This window comes from Sapajus apella, unplaced genomic scaffold (genome assembly GCF_009761245.1).
Source record: "Sapajus apella isolate SASKATOON/1434 unplaced genomic scaffold, GSC_monkey_1.0 scaffold15, whole genome shotgun sequence".
In the NCBI taxonomy this organism is placed as follows: Eukaryota; Metazoa; Chordata; class Mammalia; order Primates; family Cebidae; genus Sapajus; species Sapajus apella.
Window position 1 is genome coordinate 32,115,630 of NW_022436955.1, and position 25,511 is coordinate 32,141,140.

The following is a 25,511-nucleotide window of genomic DNA, read 5'->3' on the forward strand; positions in this document are numbered from 1 at the left end:
CTCCCCTCTCGGGAGAGCTGCTGCTCCGTCTCCCCTCTCGGGAGGGCTCCTCCTCTGTCTCCCCTCTCGGGAGAGCTGCCGGGAGAGCTCTTCCTCCGTCTCCCAATCCCCTCTCGGGAGAGCTGCTGCTCCGTCTCCCCTCTGGGGAGGGCTGCTGCTCCGTCTCCCTCTCGGGAGGGCTCCTGCTCCGTCTCCCCTCTCGGGAGGGCTCCTGCTCCCTCTCCCCTCTCGGGAGAGCTGCTGCTCCGTCTCCCCTCTTGGGAGAGCTCCTCCTCCGTCTCCCCTCTCGGGAGAGCTGCTGCTCCATCTCCTCTAAGGCAAAGTCACCTGCACCTCTCCGTGACCTCAGAGCTCCTTTGGCTGCCAACTTAGGGCTGTTTCCTTCGCGTCTTCAGCACTTGGTCTCACTGCTAGAGCACCCCATCATCCCTGAACACCCCTGGCAGGTCACCAGCCAGGCACAGCGGATTTGTGTGTCCATGTCCACCAGCACAAAGGCCTTGCTTAGGGGAAACACACAAGCAGGAGCCTACACAGACCATGCTGTGGGCTCCACATGCTTGTTGGGAGGCAGCCGTGAGGCCCGGCCCTCACCAGCAGGTGGGCTGGAGCAGGGGGCGTCCTCAGCGCTCCGGAACTCGAGCGCATGCACTGTGCACCTGCGTGGTTTCGGGCAGGTCAAGCAGCTTCTATTCGAGGCCACGTGAGGTGCCGCAGGGAAGTCTGAGTCACGGCTCACAACACCCCACTGCCCTGAGAGGGGACCCTGCTGGGATGGGGACCCCCGACCTGCCTGAGCAGCTGCTGCAGGACCTGGTCCAGCCATCAGGCCACTGCCCCCTGCTCTGAGCCCAGGAGGAACCCAGCCCGGGCCACCCAGCCACTGTACCCTGTCCTGAACCTGGAAGGAACCCGGCCCAGCCACTCAGCCATTGTACTGTTTCCTGAGCCCAGGAAGAACCCGGCCTGGCCACCCAGCCACGGCACCCTGTCCTGAGCTCAGGAGGAGCTGTGGCTCTGGGGCTTGCCTGGCTCCTGCTCCCAGACCTCGGGGTCCCCTCTCTCCTGCTGAGGGCTGTTCGGGAGCTTCGAGGCCTCTCTGGAGACCTGCTCCCTTTCCAGCTCTGGCCACCAGCACCAATGAGCATGCACAGGAGGCCGCTGCACCAAGACACAGCCTCTGGGCTGGGCAGAGAGCTCCGGCCACCGTGGGGCTTTCACCCAGAGCGGACACCGGCTCTCCTCCTGTTGGCACAGCCCTGACGTGCTCCAGTGGCCCTCAGGGGCAGACTTCCGCCGTGGCCCCTGGCACTGGCTGGGGACCGTTCAGGCCGCATGGGGCCCGCCCTCCCTGTGTGCGGACTCTGCGGCTGCTGTGCCCGTCAGCTCCGCCCTGTGCTTTCTGAGCGCTCAGCCCCCCAGGCTGCTTCCTCTCGTGTGAAGTGTGACAAAGCGCTCCCTAGGCAGCCTCTGGGTCCTCCTCATCTATCAGTATCAGCAAATTCCAGCTGCTGTGACCATCTATATCCAAGGAGCAGCCATCGAAGGGGGCCGGCAGGAGCTGCAGGCAGCAGACAGGGAGCACAGAGGTGGGAAAACAGATGGGCTTCCTGGAGGAGGGGCACACAGGCCTGACAGGCGGGAAACGCTCCAACAGATGGAGAGAAATGCAGGACATGTGACTTGGACCCAACCCTCCAGGCTCACTGGGGCGTCCCAGGGAGCAGAAGAAATGAAATGTCCCATGTGCCTGAAACAGCAGCACGGGATGCTGTGTGGCTCCTGAGCTCTCACCAGGCAGGATTTCATCAACTGCTGGGCAGTTCCTCTCCTTCCTGGTGTGGAAACTCGCAGCCACATCCCTTGTGACCAAGGCCAGAAAGTGGGTGGTGCAGGACGCCCAGGCGGGCATGGCTGGAGACTCACCACTTGCCGATGATCTTGGTGACATAGCCGGCCTCCTTCAGCAGCTCTGGCAGGAGCTGCTCCGAGTCTGGGATACCGCCCACAATCTCCTGCGGCGTGTAGGCTGGAGGAGCAGCACTTAGTGAGCCCTGGGTAGACCCCGAGAAGCTACCACCCACCTCATCCTGACAGGACACTGGCCCCTCAGGGTGAAAGGCTGTGGCTGGGGCTGCACATTCACAGGGCTTGGCACTTCCCAGGACGTTTCCAGGCACCCTTCGGAGTCAGTGCCATCACCGGGGGCGGGACAGGGTAGACTCTGGCCCAGCCTCAGGTCCCACCCTGCCTCTCAGGCCGGCCTCCCTCCCACCTGGTCTCCAGGGACTCTGGAAGATACCACGTGAAGCTGTACTGCCTCACCCAGGCGTCCCCCGTCCTTCCCTTTCCTCGAAGGCCACTGGAAGTCCCACTTCCCCTGTGAGATGCCTCTAGGGATCCCATCAAAACTCCTTGAGCACAGCGATTCCAGAGCATTCCAGAACTGCCACTGACGCCACAGCCCCGGCCTCCCCATGGGCGTTCGGCTCACCCTCTGGGGAGCAGGGGAGCTTCTGGGGCGAGGGTGCAGACCCAGCTCCTTAGGCTGAACTGGGCACCCTCTGCTCTGTCCATTCTGGGCCAGGGCAGGGAAGGAAACCAGCCAAGGGGAGCCTACACTTCCCCCCGCTCCCAGAGGCCCCGGCACCACCTGCACCCTGCCTGCTGCAGGATGTCCCGGATGGAGGTGCGGCCATCTGCTTAAGGACGCCTGTCATAGCAGATACGAAGTACGGCTCCCCGGCTGACAGGTACTGCTCCACAGAACCCAGGCCATGAAGGAGGGTGGGCAGGAGACACTGGCCCAGCCCTGCACCCTAACTTCAGCCCTGGAGACTGCGGTGGGCAGCCTACCGTTTCTGGCATGGGCGTTGGTGGTGTAGAAGCCGTTGCGAATGGGCAGCCGTCCCGTGAGCAGCGCCGCCCTGGCTACGTGCAGACGACAGAAATAGAAACCAGATGAGAAGTGTGACGCTCAGACCCACACTCTCATCAGCAAGAGCCCCGCCGGGTAGACAGGTGCTTCACTGATGAGGAAAGTGCAGGTGGCAAGGGGCCGTCCCACCTGTCAATCCTGCTAGTGTCTCCGCCTCCCAAGAGCACAGCACCCACTGTACTGAAATGGGTGCTACGGCTCAGTGTCGTCCCCAACGCCCCACCTGCTCTCCCAGGCTCCCGGGATACCCACTGGGTGTGCAGGTCCGCATGGCCCTGACCCCGTGTGCTGACCCCCGGGACACCCGCTGGGCATGCAGGTCCCCATGGCCCTGACCCCGTGTGCTGACCTCCAGGACACCCGCTGGGCATGCAGGTCCGCATGGCCCTGACCCCATGTGCTGACCCCCGGGACACCCGCTGGGCGTGCAGGTCCCCATGGCCCTGACCCCGTGTGCTGACCCCCGGGACACCCGCTGGGCGTGCAGGTCCCCATGGCCCTGACCCCGTGTGCTGACCCCCGGGACACCCGCTGGGCTTACAGGTCCACATCCCCCCATCCTTGAGCACTGGCCCCGTGCCTTGCTTTCCCATCTTCCTCACGACCAGTACCACGTGTTTCTGTCTCCAGCAGAAGACTCTCCACAGGGAGGAAGGGAGTGGGACCCCTGCTTCGCAGGTACCCCGAGACAGAGCCACGCTGCAGCGCCTCTCCCCAGGTGGGCACAGCACCCAACTCTGGGAACAGAGAGCAGGAGCCGCCAACAACACAGCAACTTCGACTCTGAAAACCTGGCGGGAGCCGCAGCCCACGACACAGAACCAGGCAGGGACCAATGAGAAGGGCCTGAGCCCACCTGGTGTCCTCCCTGCACCTCCCAGGGGTAGACAAGGTTGATGTGGCCGCCACAGTCTGGGCTGCAAGAACACGGGAGGCGTTGGCCTGCAGGGCTCACCCCTCCTTGGGGGCGAGGGCTGCACTGACTTACATGGCGAGCACAGGGGGTTGGCAGAATAGAAGTTTGGGAAAATCGTGCCTTCTGTAGCCATCCGGTCCAAATTCGGGGTCTCTCTGGAGGGCTCTCCATATACCCCGAGGTCACCCCACCCCATCTGCAGGAAGAGCATGGAGAGGAGGAATGAGCTCCTTCTGCACGTGGCGCTTCTGGCTTGCGGAGCTGCCCGTGGTGCCAAGAGCGTGTCAGGACTATGGGAGCCAGTGTCACCCTATGCCCTCCAGCGATAGAGCTCAGCCAAACACCAGCAGCACCTGTGCGTGTGCCACGCGGCTGCTACTCTGGACGTCACCTCCACCTTTGCTTGGTCTTCACGTGAGGAATGCGTCCGTCTGCCTGCCCCTTCCCTGCTGACACCAGCACCTGTGTGCTCCCAGGGAGCCAGGCCCTCAACATGCACACGTATTTTCATCGTCAATGCATAAGCCCTCATACGTCTGTTGTACAGATCTAGATTTCAAAATCAACTGGTCACCGTCCCTCAAAACCCAAGCCTAATTATCAAGTGACCCTGTGGTTCCTTGCTGCAATTCCACTCCCAGCTACACACCCAAGAGACTGAAACTTACATCCGCACACAGACCTGCATACGTGCGTCCAGGGCAGCGTGACTTAGTGGCCAAAAGGCAGGAGTACCCAAAGCACCCATGAGCGGACGACAGACAAAGTGCAGCCTGTGCGTAATACACGACTGTGGCCGCGTTTGGAAGTATGGTGTTTGCAGGTGTCGTGGGCTAAGATGAGGCCACGCTGGGCCAGGGTGGGCCTCAATCCTATGACCGGGCCCTTATGAGGGCAGGGAGTTACAGACGCAGACGTGCAGCAGCGAGGCCGTGCGAAGGCCGGGGATGAGACTGGAGTGGTGCAGCCACCAGCCAGGGGACAGCAAGGACTCTCCCCGAGGATCTCCAGAGGGAGGACCCGGCTGACACCTTGAGCGGCACCTCCAGCCTCCAGAACCCAGCAAGAATACATCTCTCTGTCTCAGGCCACCTGGCCTGTGGTAATGTGTAATGTGTCGGGAAACTCAGGCTTGTACCTGGCACGCTACCCAGCCATCAAAAGGAACAGCGCACCAATACTCCACACCATGCAGGGACCTGGGAAGCTTCACCTGAGGGAAGGAGCAGACACAGGGAAACTCACGTACGTAACCGGCACGCTCCCCAGCCATCAAAAGGAACCGTGCACCAGTACTCCACACCATGCAGGGACCTGGGAAGCTTCACGTGAGGGAAGGAGCAGACATGAGGGCCACACAGTCTGTGATTCGCTCATGGGAAACACCTGAACAGGCCAGTCCACAGAGCATGCGGCGGCTGAGTGGCTGCCGGGGCTGGGGGTGGGTGCAGGTTAGTGCCTGCTGGTGGGTACGGGTTTCTTCTTGGGCTGGAATGTTCTGGAAGTAGGAACCAGTGATGGACACACAACACTAAATAACTGCCTGAGTGGTGCACTTTAAGGTGGCTGTAACGGTCAATTTTACATTCTGTGTATTTTCCAAAACCTCAAGCAAGAGGATGGGTAAGCGCAGGGCACGGAGCGTGGTGGCCGGGGTGACACTCGGTGTGACGGTGGCAGCACAGCAAATGTCCACGGCAGACCCTTCGGAGGGGCAGGGCCAGGCTTCCGCAAGATTCTTTAAGCTTCGCTATGTGTACTGTTGAAAAAAGTACTTTTAGCCGGGCGCGGTGGCTCACGCCTGTCATCCCAGCACTTTGGGAGGCCGAGGCAGGTGGATCACGAGGTCAAGAGATCGAGACCATCCTGGTCAACATGGTGAAACCCCGTCTCTACTAAAAATACAAAACATTAGCTGGGCATGGTGGCGCGTGCCTGTAATCCCAGCTACTCAGGAGGCTGAGGCAGGAGAATTGCCTGAACCCAGGAGGCGGAGGCTGCGGTGAGCCGAGATCACGCAATTGCACTCCAGCCTGGGTAACAAGAGCGAAACTCCGTCTCAAAAAAAAAAAAAAAAGAAAGAAAAAAGTACTTTTAAACAGGCAGTGGGCCAGGACTTTGCTCTAGAAGAAAAGAGAGCTTCTGCCCTGGCAGCCCAGCACCACCTGGGGCTTTGGCTGTCCTTAGATTCTCCAGCAAGGACGAGGTCCCCCACAGCACCTCCCTGAGTGCCCACCTCAGCAGGAGCCTGGCGGCAGTCAACGCCTCTCCGTCCCTCCACCCCCCCCCCCCCCCCCCCCCGCCCCTCCACCCCCCCTGCCCCCTGCCCCTCCGCCCTGCCTGTCTTCCCTCTCTAGGGACATATTCCCTGCTGGCTCAGGTGCTCCAAGCACCAACCAAGACATCAGTGCAGTGAAGGTGCCTGCCTGGGGCCTGCCCATTGTAGCCACCTTCAGCAGCACAAACATGCAACACCTGGGAAAAACGCAACGTTCCAAACGCAATGACCACTTTGACAGGCCCCGCTGAATTCACTGCACTTTTATTTTTGAAATCAATTCGAATGCAAATATAGATGTTCAGAGCTAACATCAACAAATGTATTATGTAAAGGGCCTCCCAGCAAATCTTTTCAGCTTTGTGGGCCATATGGGGCTGTCACAGCAGCTCAGCCCTGGCATGCGAGCAGATGTGCACGCTGTGTGCCAATAAAACTTTATTCATCAACACCTGATTTCATACAATTTTTCATGTCAGGAAATATTCTTTTTAAAAAAAAAAAAAAACACTTAAAATTATAAAACCCATTCCTGGCTTATGGGTTTAAAAAACAGCAGGTGGTCCACATTCAATCCATGTCTGAAAAAAAAACAGCCATCACTAGAAAACTGCTTAAAGCCAGGAGTTCCAGACCAGCCCGGACAACACAGCAAGACACCACCTCTTAAAAAAAAAAAGCCAGGTGTGGTGGTGTGCATCTGCGGTCCCAACTACTCAGGAGGCTGAGGTAGGAGGACCACTTGAGGCCAGGAGATTGAGGCTGCACTGAGCCATGATCACACCACTGTACTCCAGCCTGGGCAACAAGGTGAGACCCTGTCATTTAAAAAAACGTTCCTGGCCCAGCAATTCCACTTGCAGGAGTTTATCCTAAGCAAATAATTACAGCTGCATCTAACCTATTAAATATGCAAATTTAAAACTGTGGTTGGGACACTGGGAACACCAGAGATTTGGTCACACAAACCGCAGTTCATCGGTGTTAGCGGGTGGAACTGTAGCCCCAGAAGCTGAAGTCTTAGCCCCAGTGTGTCTCGGAATGTGACCTTGGTTCGACACAGGGTTACCGCAGATGTGATCAGGTAAGACGAGGTCACGAACACTGGGGTGGACCCTCATCCTATGCTACTGGAGTCCTCACAGGAGATGGGGTAAAGGGCCGTGCGGCAATGGAGTCAGAGGCAGGAGCCATGTAGCCATGGGCTTCAGATGGCTGGAGGCCACCAGAGGCTGCAGGGCAAGAGGGCCCTCCCCTGAAGGTGTCCGAGGGAGCCAGGGCCTGCCCACACCCTGATCTCAGGCTTCTGGTCTCCAGACCAAGAACCCATTTCTGTTCTTTTAAGCTCCCTAGCCCCCGTGTGTGGTTCCAGGAGACTCGTGGGATGCGTAAGCCGAGGGTGTGACTGGGGGTTCCTGAGATGCTCACTTGATGTGAAAAAACATTCACAACGCCTGGTTGTGTGGACGCTTGCGGACATGCCTGTGGACACACCTGGATGACAGGGACGGAAAGCTCTTAGTAAACCAAGCCGTGTCTGCGTTTTAGGTCTGGGAGCCAAAGCCTTCTGGAGGAAGCAAAACAGCTCCACCCACAGCTCTGAAGCAACCAGAGACAACATCTATGGCTCTTTCCTCAAATCTCTAAAATACTTTTCTCTTTCGGTAACCAGTGTAGGCAACAAAGTGAGACCCCATCTCCATAAAAAAATTAAAAAATTAGCCGGGCGTGGTGGCATGTACCTGTAATCCCAGCTACTTGGGAGGCCGAGGCAGGAGAATCCCCTGAGCTCGGGAGGTGGAGGTTGTGGTGAGCTGAGATCGCACCACTGCACACCAGCCTAGGCGGCAGAGCGAGACTCCAACTCAAAAAAAAAAAAAACACTGACAACAAACTGCCACTTTTCTCCAAACTCACCCCACCCAGCTTCCTCCTGCCACGAGCGGCCCTAGGACTCACCCACAGAGCAGGACTGCTGCCTGCATGGACGATCAGGGACCCCAAGGAGGGCTGCGCCTGGAGGCCGAGTGGGCCCACCTGCCCATCAGCCCTTTGTAAAGTCTGCACCATTTCAAATGACCCCAAGACAGGATCCCTGGGCTCCGGTGCTCACAGGGCTGGCGAGGGACTCTGGTGCCTCCATAATTCACCACAGCAGAGACCAAACAGTCTGATCACTGACTGTCTAAGGCTGATTTTTACAAAACAAAACATTAAAAGTGAACTCAGGCCGGGTGCAGCGGCTCACGCCTGTAATCCTAGCACTATGGGAGGCCGAGGTGGGTGGATTACCTGAGGTGAGGAGTTCAAGACCAGCCTGGCCATCATGGTGAAACCCCATTTTTTAACAAAAAAAAAAAAAGTGAACTCACTGGAAACTGGAGCCTGCACAGGCTGCGTAAGAACACGACACACAGCACCTGGGGAAGAGGTGTGGCAGCGCCACGCAGGGTGGCCACGTGCCCTGGCAACGCCACTTGGGTGCATGCCCAGCAGAACTGAAGTCTGTCCACGTGGAGACTTGTGCACAGACCAACACCCACAGCAGCAAGCTCTCCGAGGCCCAAGCGAGAAACACTGGCTGCCCGTCCACGGGCAGAACCATTGGCCACACATGGTCCCCCTGCACCATGGACTATGACGCAGCCACGGAAAGGAATGGAGTCCTGACACAGGCTGCGTGCGTGAACTCCTAAAACCCCATGCGAGCAGAAGTTAGAGCCCACGAGTTGTATGATTCCATTCACCTGACATGTCAGAAAAGACAGATCCCTAGAGACGGCAAGGGGAGCAGGGCTGCCAGGGGCTCCAGGGGGCCAAGGGAGTCACGCCGTCGGGGCTGGGGCTTCCCTCCTCGGGATAAACATCTGAAGACGTGCGGTGGCTGCACAACTCTGAGGATACACTAGAACTGATGACCCGAGCATTTTCGCCAGTGAATTCTATCTCAGTAAAGCGGCTGGAGAAGAAGGGAGTGCAGGCGTCTTGGTTTTCTGCAGACAGACCGGGTTGGGGGCTCCCCTGACTCTCTTGGGATGGGGCCGGAGGGTGTTTGACTCTCTGGGTCCTCAAAGAACAAGCAGCCTTGGGACCTGTGTGAGGAGATGGGGGTCTGAACAGAGAGGAAGCCCTCACCTGGGCGGGCACATCAGCTGACAGGGCACAGCCACTGGAGGGATGGCGCTGGGCCCCCGGACGACAGCTGGCAGCCCTGGGCATACATGGGTGGCTGGACGTCCAGGTCTGCATGGTCACAGCTTGGTCTATTGTCTGGTTTCAGTTTGTCTCCCCGGTGGACAACAGGCTTTCTGGCCCCTCCCTGCCTGTAAGGCTCAGCTTGGCAGGGTGCCCGTTCCTCACATCGGCCTCTGCTGCTAGGTGGAGTCTGCGAGCTGAGCCGGGTCTGGGCTTTTTCCTCTCAAAGGTCCTCCACGTCTCTTGGAACAACATTCTGTTCGACCCTTTCAGCTTTGGATCCCTTTTGGGATGGTTTATTTTTCCGAGACAGCATCTCACTCTGTCACCCAGGTGCGATCTTGGCTCACTGCAACCTCTGCCTCCCAGGCTCAAGTGATCCTCTTACCTCAGCCTCCCAACCAGCGGAACTACAGGCACATGCCACTATGCCCAGCTAACTTCTTGTATTTTTTTTTGTTTTGTTTTGAGATGGAGTCTCACTGCTGCTTAGGTTGAAGTACGGTGGCACAGTCTCAGCTCACTGCAACCTCTGCCACTCAGGTTCCAGCTGTACTCCTGCCTCAGCCTCCTGAGTACCTGGAATTACAGGTGCCGGCCACCACGCGCGACTAATTTTTGTATTTTTCGTAGAGATGAGCTTTCACCATGTTGGCCAGGCTGGTTTTGAACTGCTGACCTCAGGTGATCCACCTGCCTCGGCCTCCCAAAGTACTGGGATTACAGGCATGAGCCACAGTGTCTGGCCAATTTTTTGTATTTTTGATAGAGGTGAGGTTTTGCCACGTTGCCCAGGCTGGTCTTGAGCAAACTGAGCACAAGGGATCCGCCTGCCCCCACCTCCCACAGCCTCCTAAAGTGCTGATCCCAGGCATGAACCACCGTGCCCAGCCCTGATATGACTGATTGACTGATTGATTGATTTGTTTGTCTGGAGATGAAGTCTCCTATGTCAGCCAGGCTGGAGTGCAGTGGCATGATCTTGGCTCACTGCATCTTCTGCCTCCCAGGTTCAAGCAATTCTCCTGCCTCAGCCTCCCAAGTAGCTGGGACTACAGGCACATGTTGCCATGCCTGGCTAATTTTTTGTGTGTTAGTAGACACGGGGTTTCGTTGTGTTGCCCAGGGTGGTCTCAAACCCCTGAGTGCAAGCAAGCCACTCGCCTCAGCCTCCCAAAGTGCTGGGATTACAGGCATGAGCCACGGCACCCATCTTTGAGATGGTTTATTTTGAAGTCATTGAAATGGCTTTTTCATCTGAGGACAATGGAGGTGTCTGGAGAGAGGTGACCGCTGAGGCTGATGAGGAAGAAAGGGACGTGAGAGGAGAGGGGAGGGGTGCCTGCAGAGCCGCTCCCGAGCTGAGAAGCAGCACGGAGGAGCCCGGGCAAATGTGCCCACCCTGGGCTGAGGTGCATCCCGTCAAGGCAGCGGAGACCTGTAGTGCAGGCCTGGACACAGCAGCCCCCTGAGGCCAGCCGGAGGGGACTGCACACATGCCCAGGGCTCCCTGCCCTCCGCCTCCCCGCATGCACATTCGTCCTCCAGGTGGCTGGGCTTCTGCCCCCCCCCGGTATCCAGTCCAGGTGGGAGAGCAGAGAAAGGGGGACGGGGTGGGGGCATGAGGCCTCTGTCTTTGCCTCTGTTGTTTGGGAAGGGACATCCCATCCACATTTACAGTCAGACTTGGGGCCTGTGGCTGGCCTGAATACAGGGAGGCAGGGGAGGTAAGGAGCTGAGGCAGCCCAGGGCTGCTGGAATGGCCCGCGCCCTCCTGGGATGAGAGGGGAGTGGCATGTTTTTCCCGCTACAATGTCTGCCCACGCCCAGGCCCACATCTGAATACTGGGTGCCACGCGCCCCAACTCTCCCTGCAGGCTACGTCCTGAGGCTTCCTGAAGGGAGGCTGGCCTCCATAGAAGGTCAGCGGTCAGCAGAGCTGCGCCTGATCTGCTTGTGCTCACCTGGTCACTCTTTCACCTGTTCCAGGGCTCAGAGAACATGAATGGATGCAGCAGAAAATACCCTAAAGGGAGTGGGCTCGATGCTCATCACTGACTCGGAGGATACCGCAAGCGGAGCACTCTTGCTGGGAGGAGCCCCAGGGCTCAGCCAACAGTCCCACTCACTGCCACAGCCAGGGGAGAAGGTGGCGGCGGGATGGGGGAGATCAGGGGCAGCACGAACCCTGCCGCAGTGGAGCCACGAGACGCTCGGGCTGCAAGCGCAGGTGCCACGCACTCACGGGGAAGCCGCGAGACTCAGTTCCCAGAGCTTACGCCCAGGCTGGCGGTACGGCCCCCTCTGCTTAGCATTGCTGACTCTCGAGGCCCAGGAGGAAAGAAGGCGTTGGGCATAAAACATGGCATCTGCGAAACCTGTGGCAAGGTGAGCCACTCGTATCGGGAACAGCGAGGGGACCACCCATTCCCAGCTCCCAGATGCCAGCCGAGGGCAACCTCCCACACGTGGGCCTTCTGAGGACAGCGTCCAGGCTGCTTGGGCCAGCTCTCATCTGCTGACCCCATTCTCTCCTTAGTTATCGGCAGCTTTCTCGGTATGAAGAACAGGTGTGGACAGCTTCCCTGCAGAGTGGGCAGGTTGCCATGCAGACATCTACAATCCCTGCAGAGCACCACGGGCAGGAAGCACCTTTCTTCTCTCCCTTAAAAGTCCTAAAAGGATGGGATACAGTGTCTCTAATGCCAGCACTTTGGGACATTGAGGAGGGAGGATTGCTTGAGCTCAGGGGTTCGAGGTCATCCTGGGTCTCAGAGAGACAATGTCACTAAAAAAACTTTAAAATTAGTTGGGCGTGGTGACGGCTGCCTGTAATCCCAGCTACTCAGGAGGCTGACGCAGGAGAATTGCTTGAGCCCAGTGGTTTGCAGCTGCAGTGAACTGTGATCGAGCTACTGCACTCCAGCGTGGGTGACAGTGCCAGACCGTGTCTTAAAAAAAAAAAATTCCTAGCTGGGCGCAGCGGCTCATGTCTGTAATCCCAGCATTTTGGGAGACTGAGGCGGGCAGATCACCTGAGTTCAGGAGTTCAAGACCAGCCTGGCCAATATGGTAAAACCCCATCTCTACTAAAAATACAAAAGCTATCTGGGCGTGGTGCTGGGTACCTGTAATCCCAGCTACTCCGAGGCTGAGGCAGGAGAATCGCTTGAATCTGGGAGGAGGTTGCAGTGAGCTGAAATCACATCACTGCACTCGAGCCTGGGCAACAGAGACAGACTCTATCTTATTAAAAAAAAAAAAAAGTTCTAAAAGTCCCCAAATGATTGTCCATGTTCAGTGAGCACAGCTGTGAGCCACAGAGCAGCATCCTTAAGAATTTCAGAGTTTTTTGGCCGGGCGCGGTGGCTCAAGCCTGTAATCCCAGCACTTTGGGAGGCCGAGGCGGGTGGATCACGAGGTCAAGAGATCGAGACCATCCTGGTCAACATGGTGAAACCCCGTCTCTATTAAAACTACAAAAAATTAGCTGGGCATGGTGGCGCGTGCCTGTAGTCCCAGCTACTCAGGAGGCTGAGGCAGGAGAACTGTCTGAACCCAGGAGGCGGAGGTTGCGGTGAGCCGAGATCGCGCCATTGCACTCCAGCCTGGGTAACAAGAGCGAAACTCCGTCTCCAAAAAAAAAAAAAAAAAAAAAAGAATTTCAGAGTTTTAAGAAATGCAGTTTCCATTCCTATTGGTTGCCATGGGAGTATGACAAAGACAAGCAGGCCAGTGCTTGCCTGTTTCAAATGAGAGGTGCCGAGCAGCCCTCCCCCTGGCTCTGGCAGCTCGAGACGGCTGCTGCGGCGACAGGAGCTGGCCTGGTGGCCCTGAGTCTCCACTTCTGGTGTGGTTAGGGCTGATGCTCCTTAACCCTATTTCCCAAGTAAGGAGCAGAGACGTAGAGCGCTGCTGGCCCTGGGAGGCAGGAGCCATGTGAGGGCCAGAGCGGAGCTTGTCACTGGGTCTTGCCTGTCTCCAAGGCTCCAGCAGCCCTGGAGAGCAGGGCAGGCCATGCGGGTATCCTCGCTTGGGCAGCAGGTGCCGGGGTGCTTCGGAGCCAGGCTGTGCCGAACTGCGGGTCAGTGAAAGGCCAGGGCAGAGCAGTTGTGGGTGGGCCTGTCCTCACCGCAGCCAGCTCAGCTCCTCCTGGACAGGTGGGGGTCCTGCCAGCTGCTCTCATCCCCCAGTCCCAGCCTCCTCTTCTGGTCCTGGCTGTGAGGGGAGGGTATGGGGGCTGTGGTTTTCTCCCAGGCCAGTGTGACCGGCTGGAGAATGGCTTCTGGCCATGAGGGGTACAATAAGGTAGTTTTGGGGATATCCCTTTTCTGAAACTGCACTTGCTCAGATGAAAGGGAGGTCCAGGCCCCAGAGCCCAGCCAGAGGACTGGACAGGGAGAGACTGGGCCACGGGCAACCAGTCTGTGGAGGGCCGTGCTCCAAAACTCTGAACATGAGACACACACACTCATGCTCAGGTGGTTCGGGGCCCAGTGCCGCAGGTCACCAAGCCACCCTGTGTCATGCCAGAGCCTGAATGACCTGTTGCAGGTTCAGACACCAGCACCCTGGCAGAAACAGCCAGTCTGCCAGGCAGGGAGAGGTGTGCACAGGGCTGTGGAGGGAACCTGGGCTCTGAGGACAGAAGACAGCCTGTGAGGACCCCCATGCTCCTGAGGCTGCACCCTCACACCCTGGGCCATATCAGGGCACCTCAGGGCTCCACTGCCAGCTTCTGTGGCTCTCACCTGCCAGCATCCCAGCCCCCTCCTGGAAGCTGTGCCATGGGCCCTCCAGGAAACCCCCTCTGCTGGGTCCAGGCAGATATGAGCAGGGGTGGTCTCCCTTCCGGAGTAGGCTGGAGGCTCCGAGGCCTGGGCTGGTCAGGTCAGCATGCGCCCCTCCCCCAGTGTGCATGGCGAAGAGCTGAGACCCACGTCAGGCTCACAGGACTGGGGCAGAGCCAACCTCCCACTGGGCCTGCTGACTGTAGGGGTGACCTGGAGTCGCCTGGGACCATCACCGGCTGAGTGAGGATGTGGCCAGTTCAGAAACAGCAGAGCCCCGAAAGGGGAAACGGCCTGGGCGGCCCTGGGGTGTCGTCAGGAGGGCCAGGAAATTCCCATTTGTGCTTGTCACTTTGACTTTGTTTTCTGCTGTCTGCATCAGAAAGTCCTAACAAGGACACCCACCAGGCAGGACAGGGCTCCTCGGGGGTTCTTTAAGCGTCAGCTGCCACAGGACCCCACGAACCACACAGAAGAGGCCACAGCACAGGTGCCCAGCTGGGCAAAGCTTCCCAGTCACCTTCCCCCATGTGCAAGCATTCCCGAGTGCTCACCCCTCACCCCTGCACGGCCTGAACGCTCGCTGTCCTACAGAAACACAGAGGGAGTCCACATGCAATTCTGTATTTACCAGGAGCCATGTTAGAAAGGCAGAAGTAGGTGAAATGCAAGCTAACTTGATGAGGCAGTCTGCCGCCCAGGCTGGAGTGCAAAGGCAAGGTCTCGGCTCACTGCAACCTCTGCCTCCCAGGTTCAAGCGATTCTCCTGCCTCAGCCTCCAGAGTAGCTGGGATTACAGGTGCCTGCCACCACACCCAGCTAATTTTTGTATTTTCAGTACAGACGGGGTTTCAAAGTGTTGGCCAGGCTGGTCTTGAACTCCTGACCTCGTGATCCAAATGCCTCAGCTTGCCAAAGTGCTGGGATTACAGGTGTGCACCATCACACCTGGCCTAACTTTACATTTTATTTAACACAACATAAGCAAAATACTATTGTTTTGACAAATCTTTAACATAAAAAATCATTGATATGGGGCCCCACCTCACACAGACCTCTGTCATCTGAGAAAGTCAGGAAAGGCAGAAGCTGAACAGGAAGGCTTCACCTGCAGAGCCCAGTTCACCCAAGGAAACTATGCGGGCCCAGAGGGAATGACACAGGAAAAGATGAAATTCTGTTACAAAGTATCTACACTGGCCCAGAAGAACTGAAGTAAAAGACGAAATTCTTGGCCAGGCACGGTGGCTCAAGCCTGTAATCCCAGTACTGTGGGAGGCCGAGGCGGGTGGATCATGAGGTCAAGAGATCGAGACCATCCTGGTCAACATGGTGAAACCCCGTCTCTACTAAAAATACAAAAAATTAGCTGGGCATGGTGGCACGTGCCTGTAATTCCAGCGACTCAGGAGGCTGAGGCAGGAGAATTGCCTGAACCCCGGAGGCGGAGGTTGCGGTGAGCCGAGATCGCGCCATTGCACTCCAGCCTGGGTAACAAGAACGAAACTCTGTCTTATGGAAAAAAAAAAAAAAAAAAAAAAAAAAAAGACGAAATTCTGTAACAAAGTATCTTTCTAAGGGAGACTCCACTCAGTACTGGGCAAGGCCTGCCAACTGCTGTCAGGACTGGGGCCCGCAGCGGGGGAGGGTGCGCTCTGGAAAGCAGTCACTGCACACCCATAGACACATGAGATGGAAAAGCAGCAGCCCAGGGCTGTCACCCCTGAGTAGTGAAACTATGGGTGGTGTCTACCACTTTCTCTGGCATATCTTTATGGTAAAAAATCATTAATTCAAGAAGTTAAATTGTTAAGTGAGATATTTCATTTTTTTTTTTTGCACCAAGTCTTCCAAATCTGAGTGTAATTTACATGACCGCCACGACCGCCCAGACCCCGCATGTGGCCCATGGCCCCCATACTGGTCAGCACAGGTGGGTCCGAAGGCCCCTGCCAGGGTCTGTGCCAGTCCGCAGCCAGCAGTCCGGCACCCAGTGTGGCCCCCGTCCTCACACACCACGTGGGCACCGCGGGGCGGGTGTGACACCCCCCCACCCGTCAGGAGGCTCCGGCTTGGGGACAGTCGGGTTTGAACGCAGGTGTGCCTGGGGTCCTCCCTCGGGGAACTCACTCCTGAGTCTCCAGGTCGGCTATGTGACCCCTGACCCCGCACCTGCGCACCAGGGGACATTCAGCCTCTCCGCTCTCCGGACCTCGGGGACACCGGACCTCTGCTCAGCAGGGGGCAGAATCACCCGTGGCTAAGCCTGGAGCCCCGGGGGGCACCCGGGAGGGATTCCCACGCGGCTCTGAGACGCAGGTCCCAGCAGGGCGGCGCGAGCGGCCCCGTCCTCCTTCCGGGTGGCCACGCCGCGCGCTCACCTTCCCAAGCGCCGAGGGCGGGAAAGGGGAGCCGGCGGGGGCAGGGCCCGGGAGCACCCCGACACCCCCCTGCAGGAAAGGACGCTGCCGGGCAGCGCGGGTGGTGGCCGGTGACGGCCGCTCCCCCGCCCCCCTCCGCGGCGCCGCCCCACCTTCCCGCCCCCGCGGGGCTACCCCCTCCGCGGCGCCGCCCCACCTTCCCGCCCCCGCGGGGCCTCCCCGCACCGCGACCCGGCCCCACGGCGCAGCCGCATCCCGCCGCCCGCACTCACGTCGTCCATGAGCAGGAGCAGGATGTTGGGGGGCTGCGGGGCGCCCGAGGCCCCCATCCCCGCGGCGCTCAGCACGAGCAGCAGCCGCCACCACCTCGTCGCCGCGACAACCGCCGCCATGGCAACACCGGACCGCGCAGCCCGCACCGGCGAGCGGACCGCGAGAGACGCCGCCAGCACTTCCGGCCGCACTGCGGGGCGGGGCCTGGACGGGCTGGGACTCGAGGGGCGGGGCCAGAGCCCGCGAAGCGGCGGGAGGCGGGGCCCGGACGGCCGCGTGACCCGTGGGGCGGGGCCTGAGCCTGCGGAGTGACGGAAGGCGGGGCCTGGACGGCCTCGTGACGGGTGGGGCGGGGCCAGAGCCCGCGAAGCGGCGGAGGCGGGGCCCGGACGGCCGCGTGACCTGTGTGGCGGGGCCTGAACCTGCGGAGTGACGGAAGGCGGGGCCTGGACGGCCTCGTGACTGGTGCGGCGGGGCCAGAGCCCGCGAAGCGGCGGAGGCGGGGCCCGGACGGCCGCGTGACCCGTGGGGCGGGGCCTGAACCTGCGGAGTGACGGAAGGCGGGGCCTGGACGGCCTCGTGACGGGTGGGGCGGGGCCTGAGCCAGCCGCGTGTGGGCGGTGCTCCGGAGGCCGCGTGACCGGCGGCGGGTCACGTGACGCGGTGCCCGGCGCCGGGCCTCCCAAGATGGCAGTGTGCGTCGCGGTGATCGCCAAGGAGGTGCGTACTCGCGGCGGGGCCGCCCGGGCCCGCACCATCCTCGCCTCTGCACTGTGTTTCTTCTTCTTCCCTGGGCCTGGAAGGCGCCTTAGGAAATGGGACCTGGAGGCCTTCGCCGAGCTCCAGGGGTCAGGCGCTCCGCGGTGAACGGGCCGCCCGGCAGACCCTGGGCCCCCAGCTCCGCGATCGCCCGTCCCGCTGCTGAACGCCCCGCTCTGCTCCCCAGGCCTCCTCCCCGCCAGGACCCACCAGACACCTAGGTGGTCCGAGGCACTGCCTCCGTCCTCCGTCCTCGGGAGGTTCTGCCCGTTCTCCCGGCCAGCGCTGGCGCCCCCCGACGGCGTCCCCGGCCCTCTTGCCAGTCTCCCCGGTGCCACCTTAAACACAAACCAGATCCTGTCACGCCTCTGCCTGAAATCTCTGAAGTGGCTTCTCATTGCCCTGGGGTGCTGTCTGCATACCCTGGTTTGAGATCTTCTCTCCCCATAACCCTTGCATCCTCCGCTCCAACCAGACTGAATTCTGCAGCTCCCTGGGCAGGCTCTGCCCTCTCACCTCTGGGCGTTTCCACGCGGAACATCTCTTCCTAGCTCCCATCCTCTTTACTGGGCCACATGCATTTCTTGTGGAAGGCATTTTCTGAAGGCCAAGACTGAGCTGGGTGCCGGTCCACGTGCTCCTGCTGCCTGAAGCCTTTATTTCCTAGCTGTGGCCTCCCTCGAGACCAGATTCTGAAGGCCGCTCCCTGTGGGGCCGTGGGTGCTGCTAAGCTTCTCATGGGTTCCCTCCTGGCATGGGCCACACATGATCCTTTGCTTGCTTGTGGGTTTGCTGAGTATGTATCACGTGGCTCCACGAGGGTGGCCAGGACTCTTGTTCATGGTATTTCTGCAGGACCCAGTGCTGAACAGACACAGGGTGAATGGTGGCCTGTGAAAGCCCAGGAAGTGAGCTGTGAACTGTGGGCTTAGGATGGTCAGAACTGCAGAGATGAAGGGTATTTGAGCTGAGTCTTTGAAGGATTTAGTAAAAGGTTGCTGTCAAGGTGAAGAAAAGCCAGCATATAGGGTGCTGCCGTGTTTGCGTGACCCAGGCAGATGTGCTGAGGCAGAGTGTCCTCCAGGAGAAGGTGACAGGCCTGCCCAGGTGCCAGGCTGGATCCTCAGGCTGTGCTCAGGCCCATTTTTCTGAATTGTCTTTTCTTTTCTGCCCACCCTGCTGCTGCTGCTTTGCAAACAACACATAAATCTCCTTAGGTGACATGGGATCCCCCGAAGGCAGTGCCCACCGCGGCATGGAGAGTGAAGCATTGGGCCTTAGAGAAGGAGAATGTGTTGCCTCAGTGGCTGCAGGTCACAGCTCTGCAGCGTTGTTCAGAGCTGGCTGGGTGGAGTCTTGTCCTTTGAGACGCCGTCATCCTTTCTTGCAGAATTACCCTCTCTACATCCGCAGTACCCCCACGGAGAACGAGCTGAAGTTCCACTACATGGTACACACATCTCTGGATGTGGTGGATGAGAAGATCTCTGCAATGGGGAAGGCCCTCGTCGACCAGAGGGAGCTGTACCTGGGCCTGCTCTACCCCACGGAGGACTACAAGGTGTATCTTTCAGTGCAGGGTATAGGTCGGGGGGGCGCCTACGATGGGATGGACTTTAGGATCAGATCATTTGAAACCTTTCAGAAGAAAAAAAAAAAAAGGTGAGGGTTTTAGCCAGTCAGGGAACTAGGGAAGCCTGAGGCAAATGAAGCCCTCTCACTCTTCTTTTGCATTGAAGAATCATTTGGGAAGAGAAAGGCTAGAATTCTGGCCGGGCGTAGTGGCTGACACCTGTAATCCCAGCACTTTGGGAGGTCGAGGCAGGTGGATCACGAGGTCAGGAGCGGATCACTGGCCAATGTGGTGAAACCCCATCTCTACCAAAATTAGCCGGGCATGGTGGTGGGCAGCTGTAATCCCAGCTACTCCAGAGGCTGAGGCAGGAGAATCGCTTGAACCTGGGAGGCAGAGGTTGCAGTAAGTCCAGATCGCCCCACTGCCCTCCAGCCTAGCAACAGAGCGAGACTCTGACTCAAAAAAAAAAAAAAAAAAAAACCCAAAAGGCTGGAATTCCCTGTGGAATATTTTGGTTTACGTGTCCATTGTCTGGTTTGCAGAAGAGCTGGGACACTCCTGCTTTGTACCTGCAAGGATATCTGTCTGTGATTTTCAAGGGCAGCTACCACCTTTAAGCATGGGATAATAGTTTCATTTATCTTGTTAGGTCATGCCTCATATGTCACTAGAAACTCCCACCTAGCCCCTTGAGACAAATCATTTGAGGCCATGGGGTACAAAGACCTTCCCAGGAGCTGTAATGTTGCTTGTCCACCTGACATTCCTGCCACCCACTGTTGTACAAGATGATGTGGCCTCTAGAGAGGGGATCCACCTTGCTCACAAAATCTCTGGTTTTGCAGTTAACTTTCTGGGCCAGGCACTGATTTGTAAAGAGGGGCAGGCGTTCCGCATAGACGGACTCGGAGTCTAGGTGGTTCGGCTCCCAGAGCATGAAGCTGGGTGAGGCTTGGCTGCCTGCCCTTTTGCTTCTCCCGCAAACACCAGGCGTCACCCTGGCGAAGTCTTTATACTAGCACCCAGCACGGTCACTGCAGGACCAGCCCAGCCTGGGCGTTTCTCCAAAGTGAGGGCACACAGAGGGCCCTCCGCCGCCAGATGCCTCGTCTGCTGTCCCAGCAGTCACTTTGTCACGAGCGCCTTCCCTAACCAGCTGTGCAGATACGGCTATGTCACCAACTCCAAGGTGAAGTTTGTCATGGTGGTGGATTCCTCCAACACAGCCCTTCGAGACAACGAAATTCGCAGCGTAAGTCGGGTTGGAAGGCCATGCCTGAGTGGGTGTTTTTTTCCTTGTTCGCTTTGTTTTGAAATGCTGAGAAACCAAAAACTGGGCCCTGACCGTGTGCGTGTGGTCGTAAACTTCGCCGGGTCTTGTTTCAGATGTTCCGGAAGCTGCACAACTCCTACACGGATGTGATGTGCAACCCCTTCTACAACCCGGGGGACCGCATTCAGTCCAGGTGGGCCCTGCTTTCTGTGTCTCACCACGTTCTTTCTGCTTTGCAGTTTCGGTTGCCAAAATGCAACCATTTAGGAAATAAGGGAGGAGAAGAGGAAACAAAAGGAAATAAAAAGAGGAAAGAAAAGGAGGGGGGGGCTCTTTCTAAGCTTTGCGCACCGCCCGCCTGAGGCCGAGGTTTTCAAGCTGCAAAGCCCTGTTTTTCCACACCAGCTTTTACACAGCTCTGCTCGTAAAGTGGATGACAGCAGCGTGTGTGTGTGTGGTGCAGGGAGCAGAGCTCGCCCATTCGGCTTCCCAGGTGTGCCCAGTGGGTACCTGGGGCACCTGCAGGACTCAGTAAGGGCCAAGCACATGGGCAGTGGCTTTCAGGGAGCACATGTCCTCTTGTCACTACCCGATCTTTTATGTTGAATTTGGACAGTCAGGAACCTGGTGGCAGGCATCTTCCCAACAGCCCACAAAGTAAACAGACTTAACTTTTGAACATCAGGAAGGAAACAGGGTCCACGCCTGCACTCCAGACGTGCTTCCAGCAAGTGCCCAGTTCCAAGACAGAATTCCTTGTGGCTGGTAGGCACGACGGTGCTGCAGTGACCCAGGCCAGGCCCTTCCCTCCACCAGGACTCTGTCTCGGGGCCCTCCTGGGTCCCAGATGGGAGCAGGCAGGCGAATGTCCGCGCAGCCTTGTCTCCTGGGCTGCATGGAGCTGTCCTCGCCACACCACCGCCCCGCAGGGCCATGCTCTCTCCATCCCAGCCTGGGGCCTCGGAAGACTGCGCAGGGAACTTGGAGGCAGCAGATGGGTCCTCTCTGCCCGGGGGGTGGGACTCCTGTCCTGGCCTCAGCCAAGTTTACATTTTTGAACCCTAGAGAAGGCCCCAGGCATCCTGTGGACGGGGTCATGCTGTCGGGCCTTTCTCTGTGAGCAGAGGGTTGAAGGGCCTGGCTCCTCTGAGTGGGTTCGTTTCTCTTGGCAGGGCCTTTGATAACATGGTGACGTCGATGATGATACAGGTGTGCTGAGGGAGGGCTCTGCTGCCGGCCATCACAGAGGAGCCTGCGCACAGCCGTGGTGGGGCCTGTCTGTTCTCCTCGCCTCTTCCTCAATGGGAGGCCCAGGGCTTTTGGGGCAGGGCCTTGGGCATGTGCATCTCAACTAAAGGTCTTCTGCGATGAGATTTGGCTTTTTCCTTCCGTGTCAGCCTAGGATTTAACTAAGAAGAGTTCAACTAAGGACTTTGAGGGGTGTGGCGGAGGATGGGGGTCAGACGGCGCAGGAAGCCTGTCCCTGATGTCCTGAAGGGCTGGAGGCAGGCGCGCCTGGAGCCGAGAGTTGCTGAACTTGCAGGACCTGTGACCGCGCGGGCCGCCCATGGGCTGAACGGGTGGGCTGGTCTGGAGGGGCAGTCCTCCTGAACCCAGACCCAGCCTAGGATCTAGGGCAAGTGGGGAGCTGGCGTACCTTCTCACGAGCAAGAGCCCTCCTCTTTCTGGACTTGTCCTCCATTCTTTCGAATCTGGCCCCACGTCTGGACTCAGCCTCGGCCTTAGAAGGAGCTCTCGCAAAACCTGGGACGCCTTGTGGCCCCTCGGCGTCAGCTCAGCTGCGGCCGGCTTCCTAAACCCTGGAGTGCAGAACTGAGGCGCCCCTTGCTGCCTGTTGGTGCCAAGGGGGTTAGGTGCTGTGTGGCTCGATGATGTGGCTGAGTGGCGATGGCCTGGGGCAGCGGCTGAGCCCACAGCACATTCCTTGCTCCCAGTGGCATCCGTGTGCTGGCGTCCCTACGGTCCAGCATTCAAGGCTCACCAGGCTAGGGAGATCCCCGGAGTACGTTCCAGCACTGGTCCAGGATGGGAGTGTTTCTCAGGGACCTACAAGGACCCCAGAGGCCCTACCGCAGGAAAGGCTGTAGGGAGGGTTGTCCTGGGGCAGAAGACCTCAGGGTAACCTTCCTCCCCCAGACCTCCTGGGGCAGGAGGGTTCAGCCTGGGGCAAGAGGGTTATCCTGGGGCAGAAGAGTCAGCTTGGGGCAGGAGGGTTCAGCCTGGGGTGGGACATAGGGAGGGGAACTTTATACATATTTGCCTTTCCATCCGTTCCAACAAGCACAGTGCGAATTTTATAAATTATAGAAGTCAGGAGTGTGTGTGTGCAAACACAGGCGTGCCCCAGGTCTCCCCGTGCCAGGGTGGATTGGAAGTCCTGGAATGCGCTGAGGCGGGACTGGGTGCCTTTGGGCCACAGGCCACCTTCACTGGGTAAATCTTTAACAAGAGCCTCATGCTTGTTAGGAGAAGGCAGGACCCCAGCCAAGCACCTCTCCCCTGCAGCCCAGCATGAAATCTTCCGCTTTTAGTGGGGATCACCCCTGCCTGAGTCCTGGCTGTGCTGGGGACTGCAGGTTGCTAACCCAGCGTCCATTCTGCTTCCTCCCTACTATCAGAACCCCAGTGCCGCTGTCCGGTTCTGACGATGGGGCAGACGAGCCACCTCCTGGCCTCCCTGACAGCTGGGTGTGCAGCTTTGGCATGGAGGGGATGGTGCTGGGGGAGACTTGCAGGGGCGCTCCCATGAAGGGGGCTCGGCTGGCACGTGCCTTCTTTCTGTCCACAACATGGACACTGGCACTGGCGTAGCTGAGAGCGTGGAGAAGGAGCCGCACCCTGAGGGCAGTGGAGCAGAAAGCAGGAAGGACCTGGGCCTTTGCTGATGCACCTGCCCCGGACTATTGTGTTCAGTTTTGTTTTTTAAATGTGAGAAAATAAATGTATCCCTCTCTGGTTTAAATCACTGATATTTGGGTTTTCTATTAGGTGTAGCCAGGCCCACCCGTAAGTGCTTTATACATTAGAGAGTTTTCACAAGTGTTTTCACAAGTGTTTAAGCCCAAGAAAACAGAAGTCATCTGCTTACCCCTGATCTGACAGCAGAACAGCCACGTGGCAGCTTCGCACTGTCTTCACGATGGGGCTGGCCTCGTGGAGGGCCACAGCCGTCCTGCCCATCCCTTCGTCGACCCAGGCAGCTTCTGCTGGAGGCCACGTGGGCAGCCCTACCTCCCTCTAGGCAGCAGCCATCCTTCCTCTTTCCTTCCGCTGCTAGCCCTGGAAGAGGAGCCTGCTCTTGTTCGCTGCCCACCCAAGCCAGCCAGAGCATCCGCTTTCTCCACGCAGCCACAGGCCTCCACCGGCCATGGTCAGGGTCTCATCACCAGTGAGGCGCGCTCTGAGGCTTCCCCCAGCCCCCTCCACCTTGGCCTGTTTGGGCCTCAAGTCCACAGAAAGGAGGGCCGCCCCAGGATCCCTCCACTGTCTGCTTGCAGTGGCTGCACAGAGGCTGAAAATGGACAGGAACTCACTGGCGAAATGGGCCAGAACACCTCCAGGGAGCCGACAAACCCATGGGCATGATCCCCATCTAGGTCAGCAGCAACTCCTCACTGAGGGCAAGAGCCTGGGCCCAGATGCTGAGCAGGCAGGGCTGCCACCTGCACAGTGCTGTGCGTGCCCTAGTCCCCTCACAGGCCCCCGTAGCCCCTAGCTGTGAGCAGTCTGCACCAGGCCCGCCCTGGGCTGCTGGGCAGCTTGACCCCCTTCTGGTCTGGGCCTGGTTCTCACTCTGATGCTGGGACAGCTCCCTCAAGTCCACCCTGAAGCCAGACTCTAGCTGTTGGCATTTTTCCCTCCCTGGCAAACCAGTGGAGGCCTGGGCAGAGGAGCTCACAGACCACAGGGCCCAGGGGCTCCGGAGTGGACCTCAGGTGAGATCAGGGCAGGTCTTGGAGAGCTGTTGGCGGCTCCTTGGTCGGGTATCTTGATAATTAGTCTCAGTCTCCCGGGCTACCGTAACAGAGCTCCACATAGAGGGGCTTCAAACCCCAGGAATGCATTCCCCCCCAACCCCAGCATGGAGGTGGAAGTGTCAAGACCGGGTGTAGCCAGGGCTGGCCTGCTCCGGCCTTTGCAGCCGCTGCTGCCCCTGCCGTCCTCGGCCTTGCGACGGCCTCTGCCTCTGTCCTCACGCAGTCTTGGAGCGTCTCGTGGTCTCTCTAATCAGTGTGTGGTCAGGTTTAGGGAACCCAAGCGTCTGTTCGGGTAACCATCGGTCCAGGTACCTCAGGACGACCTTCAAGCCTTTCACTGAATCACAACTGCAAACACTCCTTCCAGAGGAGGCCATGTGCACAGGTTCTGGGGATTAGGACATGGGCATACTTTGGGGGCATCATTCCCCCCACTACAGAGGCCAACCTTGACCCAAGACCCCAAGGTAGGTGTGGGGCTGGTTTGGGGAGGAGATCGGCGTGGGTGGGGAACAAGGAGAGCCATCCCGGGAGCAGCGTCTAGCCTGGGACTGGAGGAGGGTGGCTGAGGGTGAGTGGCACCAGCCCACTGAACAGGAGCTGCTCTGCACAAAGCCTGATGGGGCCGAGTGGAGGCGCCGTGAGCCGTGGAATGCAGGATTTGGGTGGGCAGGTGGGCAGCCTTGGGTCTGGACCTGTGCAGTTGTGCCTGCAGCCAGGGAGCCTGACTGACTCTGCTGCCAGGGGGGACAGTTGTCAGAGTACCCAGGACAGAGACCTCTACTGCTTCCTGAGCTGCTGACAAGGGCCAGGCCTGTGCCAGGAGCCTCCCGAGTGTCTGTGTCACCTGGTGGGGGACTTGCACCCTGGACATGTGGGCGAGGGCAGGGTCATGGTGTGAGGGCACCTTGGCTTACACGCGGGCAGTTGCAGCCCGTGAGGCTGGCGGTGACGTGGACGCTGCCTCAGCCTGTGCACACTGTCTGCTGTCGGGCGCGGTGGGGCCGGAGCCCTGTCCTGGGCCCACAGCCGCGTCTCACCAGCCGCTCTCCGTGTTCTGTCCCAGGAGAAGACTTAAAGGGAACTGTGTCGACGGCGAGAACACAAGGGATGAATACAGATACTGCCATTTGC

General features: G+C 58.7%; 2 protein-coding genes and 1 long non-coding RNA gene across 10 annotated transcripts in view; 1 reads left to right on the top strand and 2 right to left on the bottom strand.

Moving 5' to 3' along the window:
- Positions 1 to 16,975, bottom strand: part of GALNS (galactosamine (N-acetyl)-6-sulfatase) — a 42,548-nt gene extending 25,573 nt beyond the window's left edge. For 4 of the 7 annotated variants that reach the window (XR_004270667.1, XM_032284687.1, XM_032284689.1 and 1 more), the window contains exons 1-4: positions 16,771 to 16,975; positions 3,927 to 4,050; positions 2,857 to 2,931; positions 1,927 to 2,029 (exon numbers count right to left, since the gene is read on the bottom strand). Coding sequence is in view for 4 of the 7 variants with exons in the window: in XM_032284687.1 (XP_032140578.1) it covers positions 1,927 to 2,029; positions 2,857 to 2,931; positions 3,927 to 4,050; positions 16,771 to 16,890 (422 nt within the window). In the remaining 3 variants the exon portion in view is untranslated. Of the gene's footprint in view, positions 1 to 1,926; positions 2,030 to 2,856; positions 2,932 to 3,926; positions 4,051 to 8,879; positions 9,702 to 16,770 lie in introns of those variants that run through there. The other 3 variants (XM_032284690.1, XM_032284686.1, XM_032284685.1) reach the window with 2 other exon arrangements.
- Positions 16,976 to 17,378: 403 nt separating this feature from the next.
- Positions 17,379 to 21,750, top strand: TRAPPC2L (trafficking protein particle complex 2 like). 2 transcript variants are annotated; one of them, XM_032284698.1, is made up of 5 exons: positions 17,379 to 17,491; positions 18,921 to 19,093; positions 20,271 to 20,358; positions 20,493 to 20,572; positions 21,552 to 21,750. In XM_032284698.1, exons 1-5 carry the CDS (start codon positions 17,459 to 17,461, stop codon positions 21,595 to 21,597), a joined length of 420 nt encoding a protein of 139 aa, XP_032140589.1. In that variant the 5' UTR covers positions 17,379 to 17,458; the 3' UTR covers positions 21,598 to 21,750. The 2 variants fall into 2 exon arrangements, with proteins under 2 accessions (XP_032140589.1, XP_032140588.1); XM_032284697.1 differs by having other exon boundaries at positions 17,408 to 17,491; positions 21,534 to 21,750.
- LOC116555772 lies at positions 17,823 to 20,360 on the bottom strand. Its single transcript, XR_004270668.1, has 3 exons — positions 20,275 to 20,360; positions 18,047 to 19,097; positions 17,823 to 17,868 (listed from the first exon to the last, which is right to left on the bottom strand). It is a non-coding gene; the product is annotated as an uncharacterized LOC116555772 (long non-coding RNA).
- Positions 21,751 to 25,511: the final 3,761 nt, after the last annotated feature.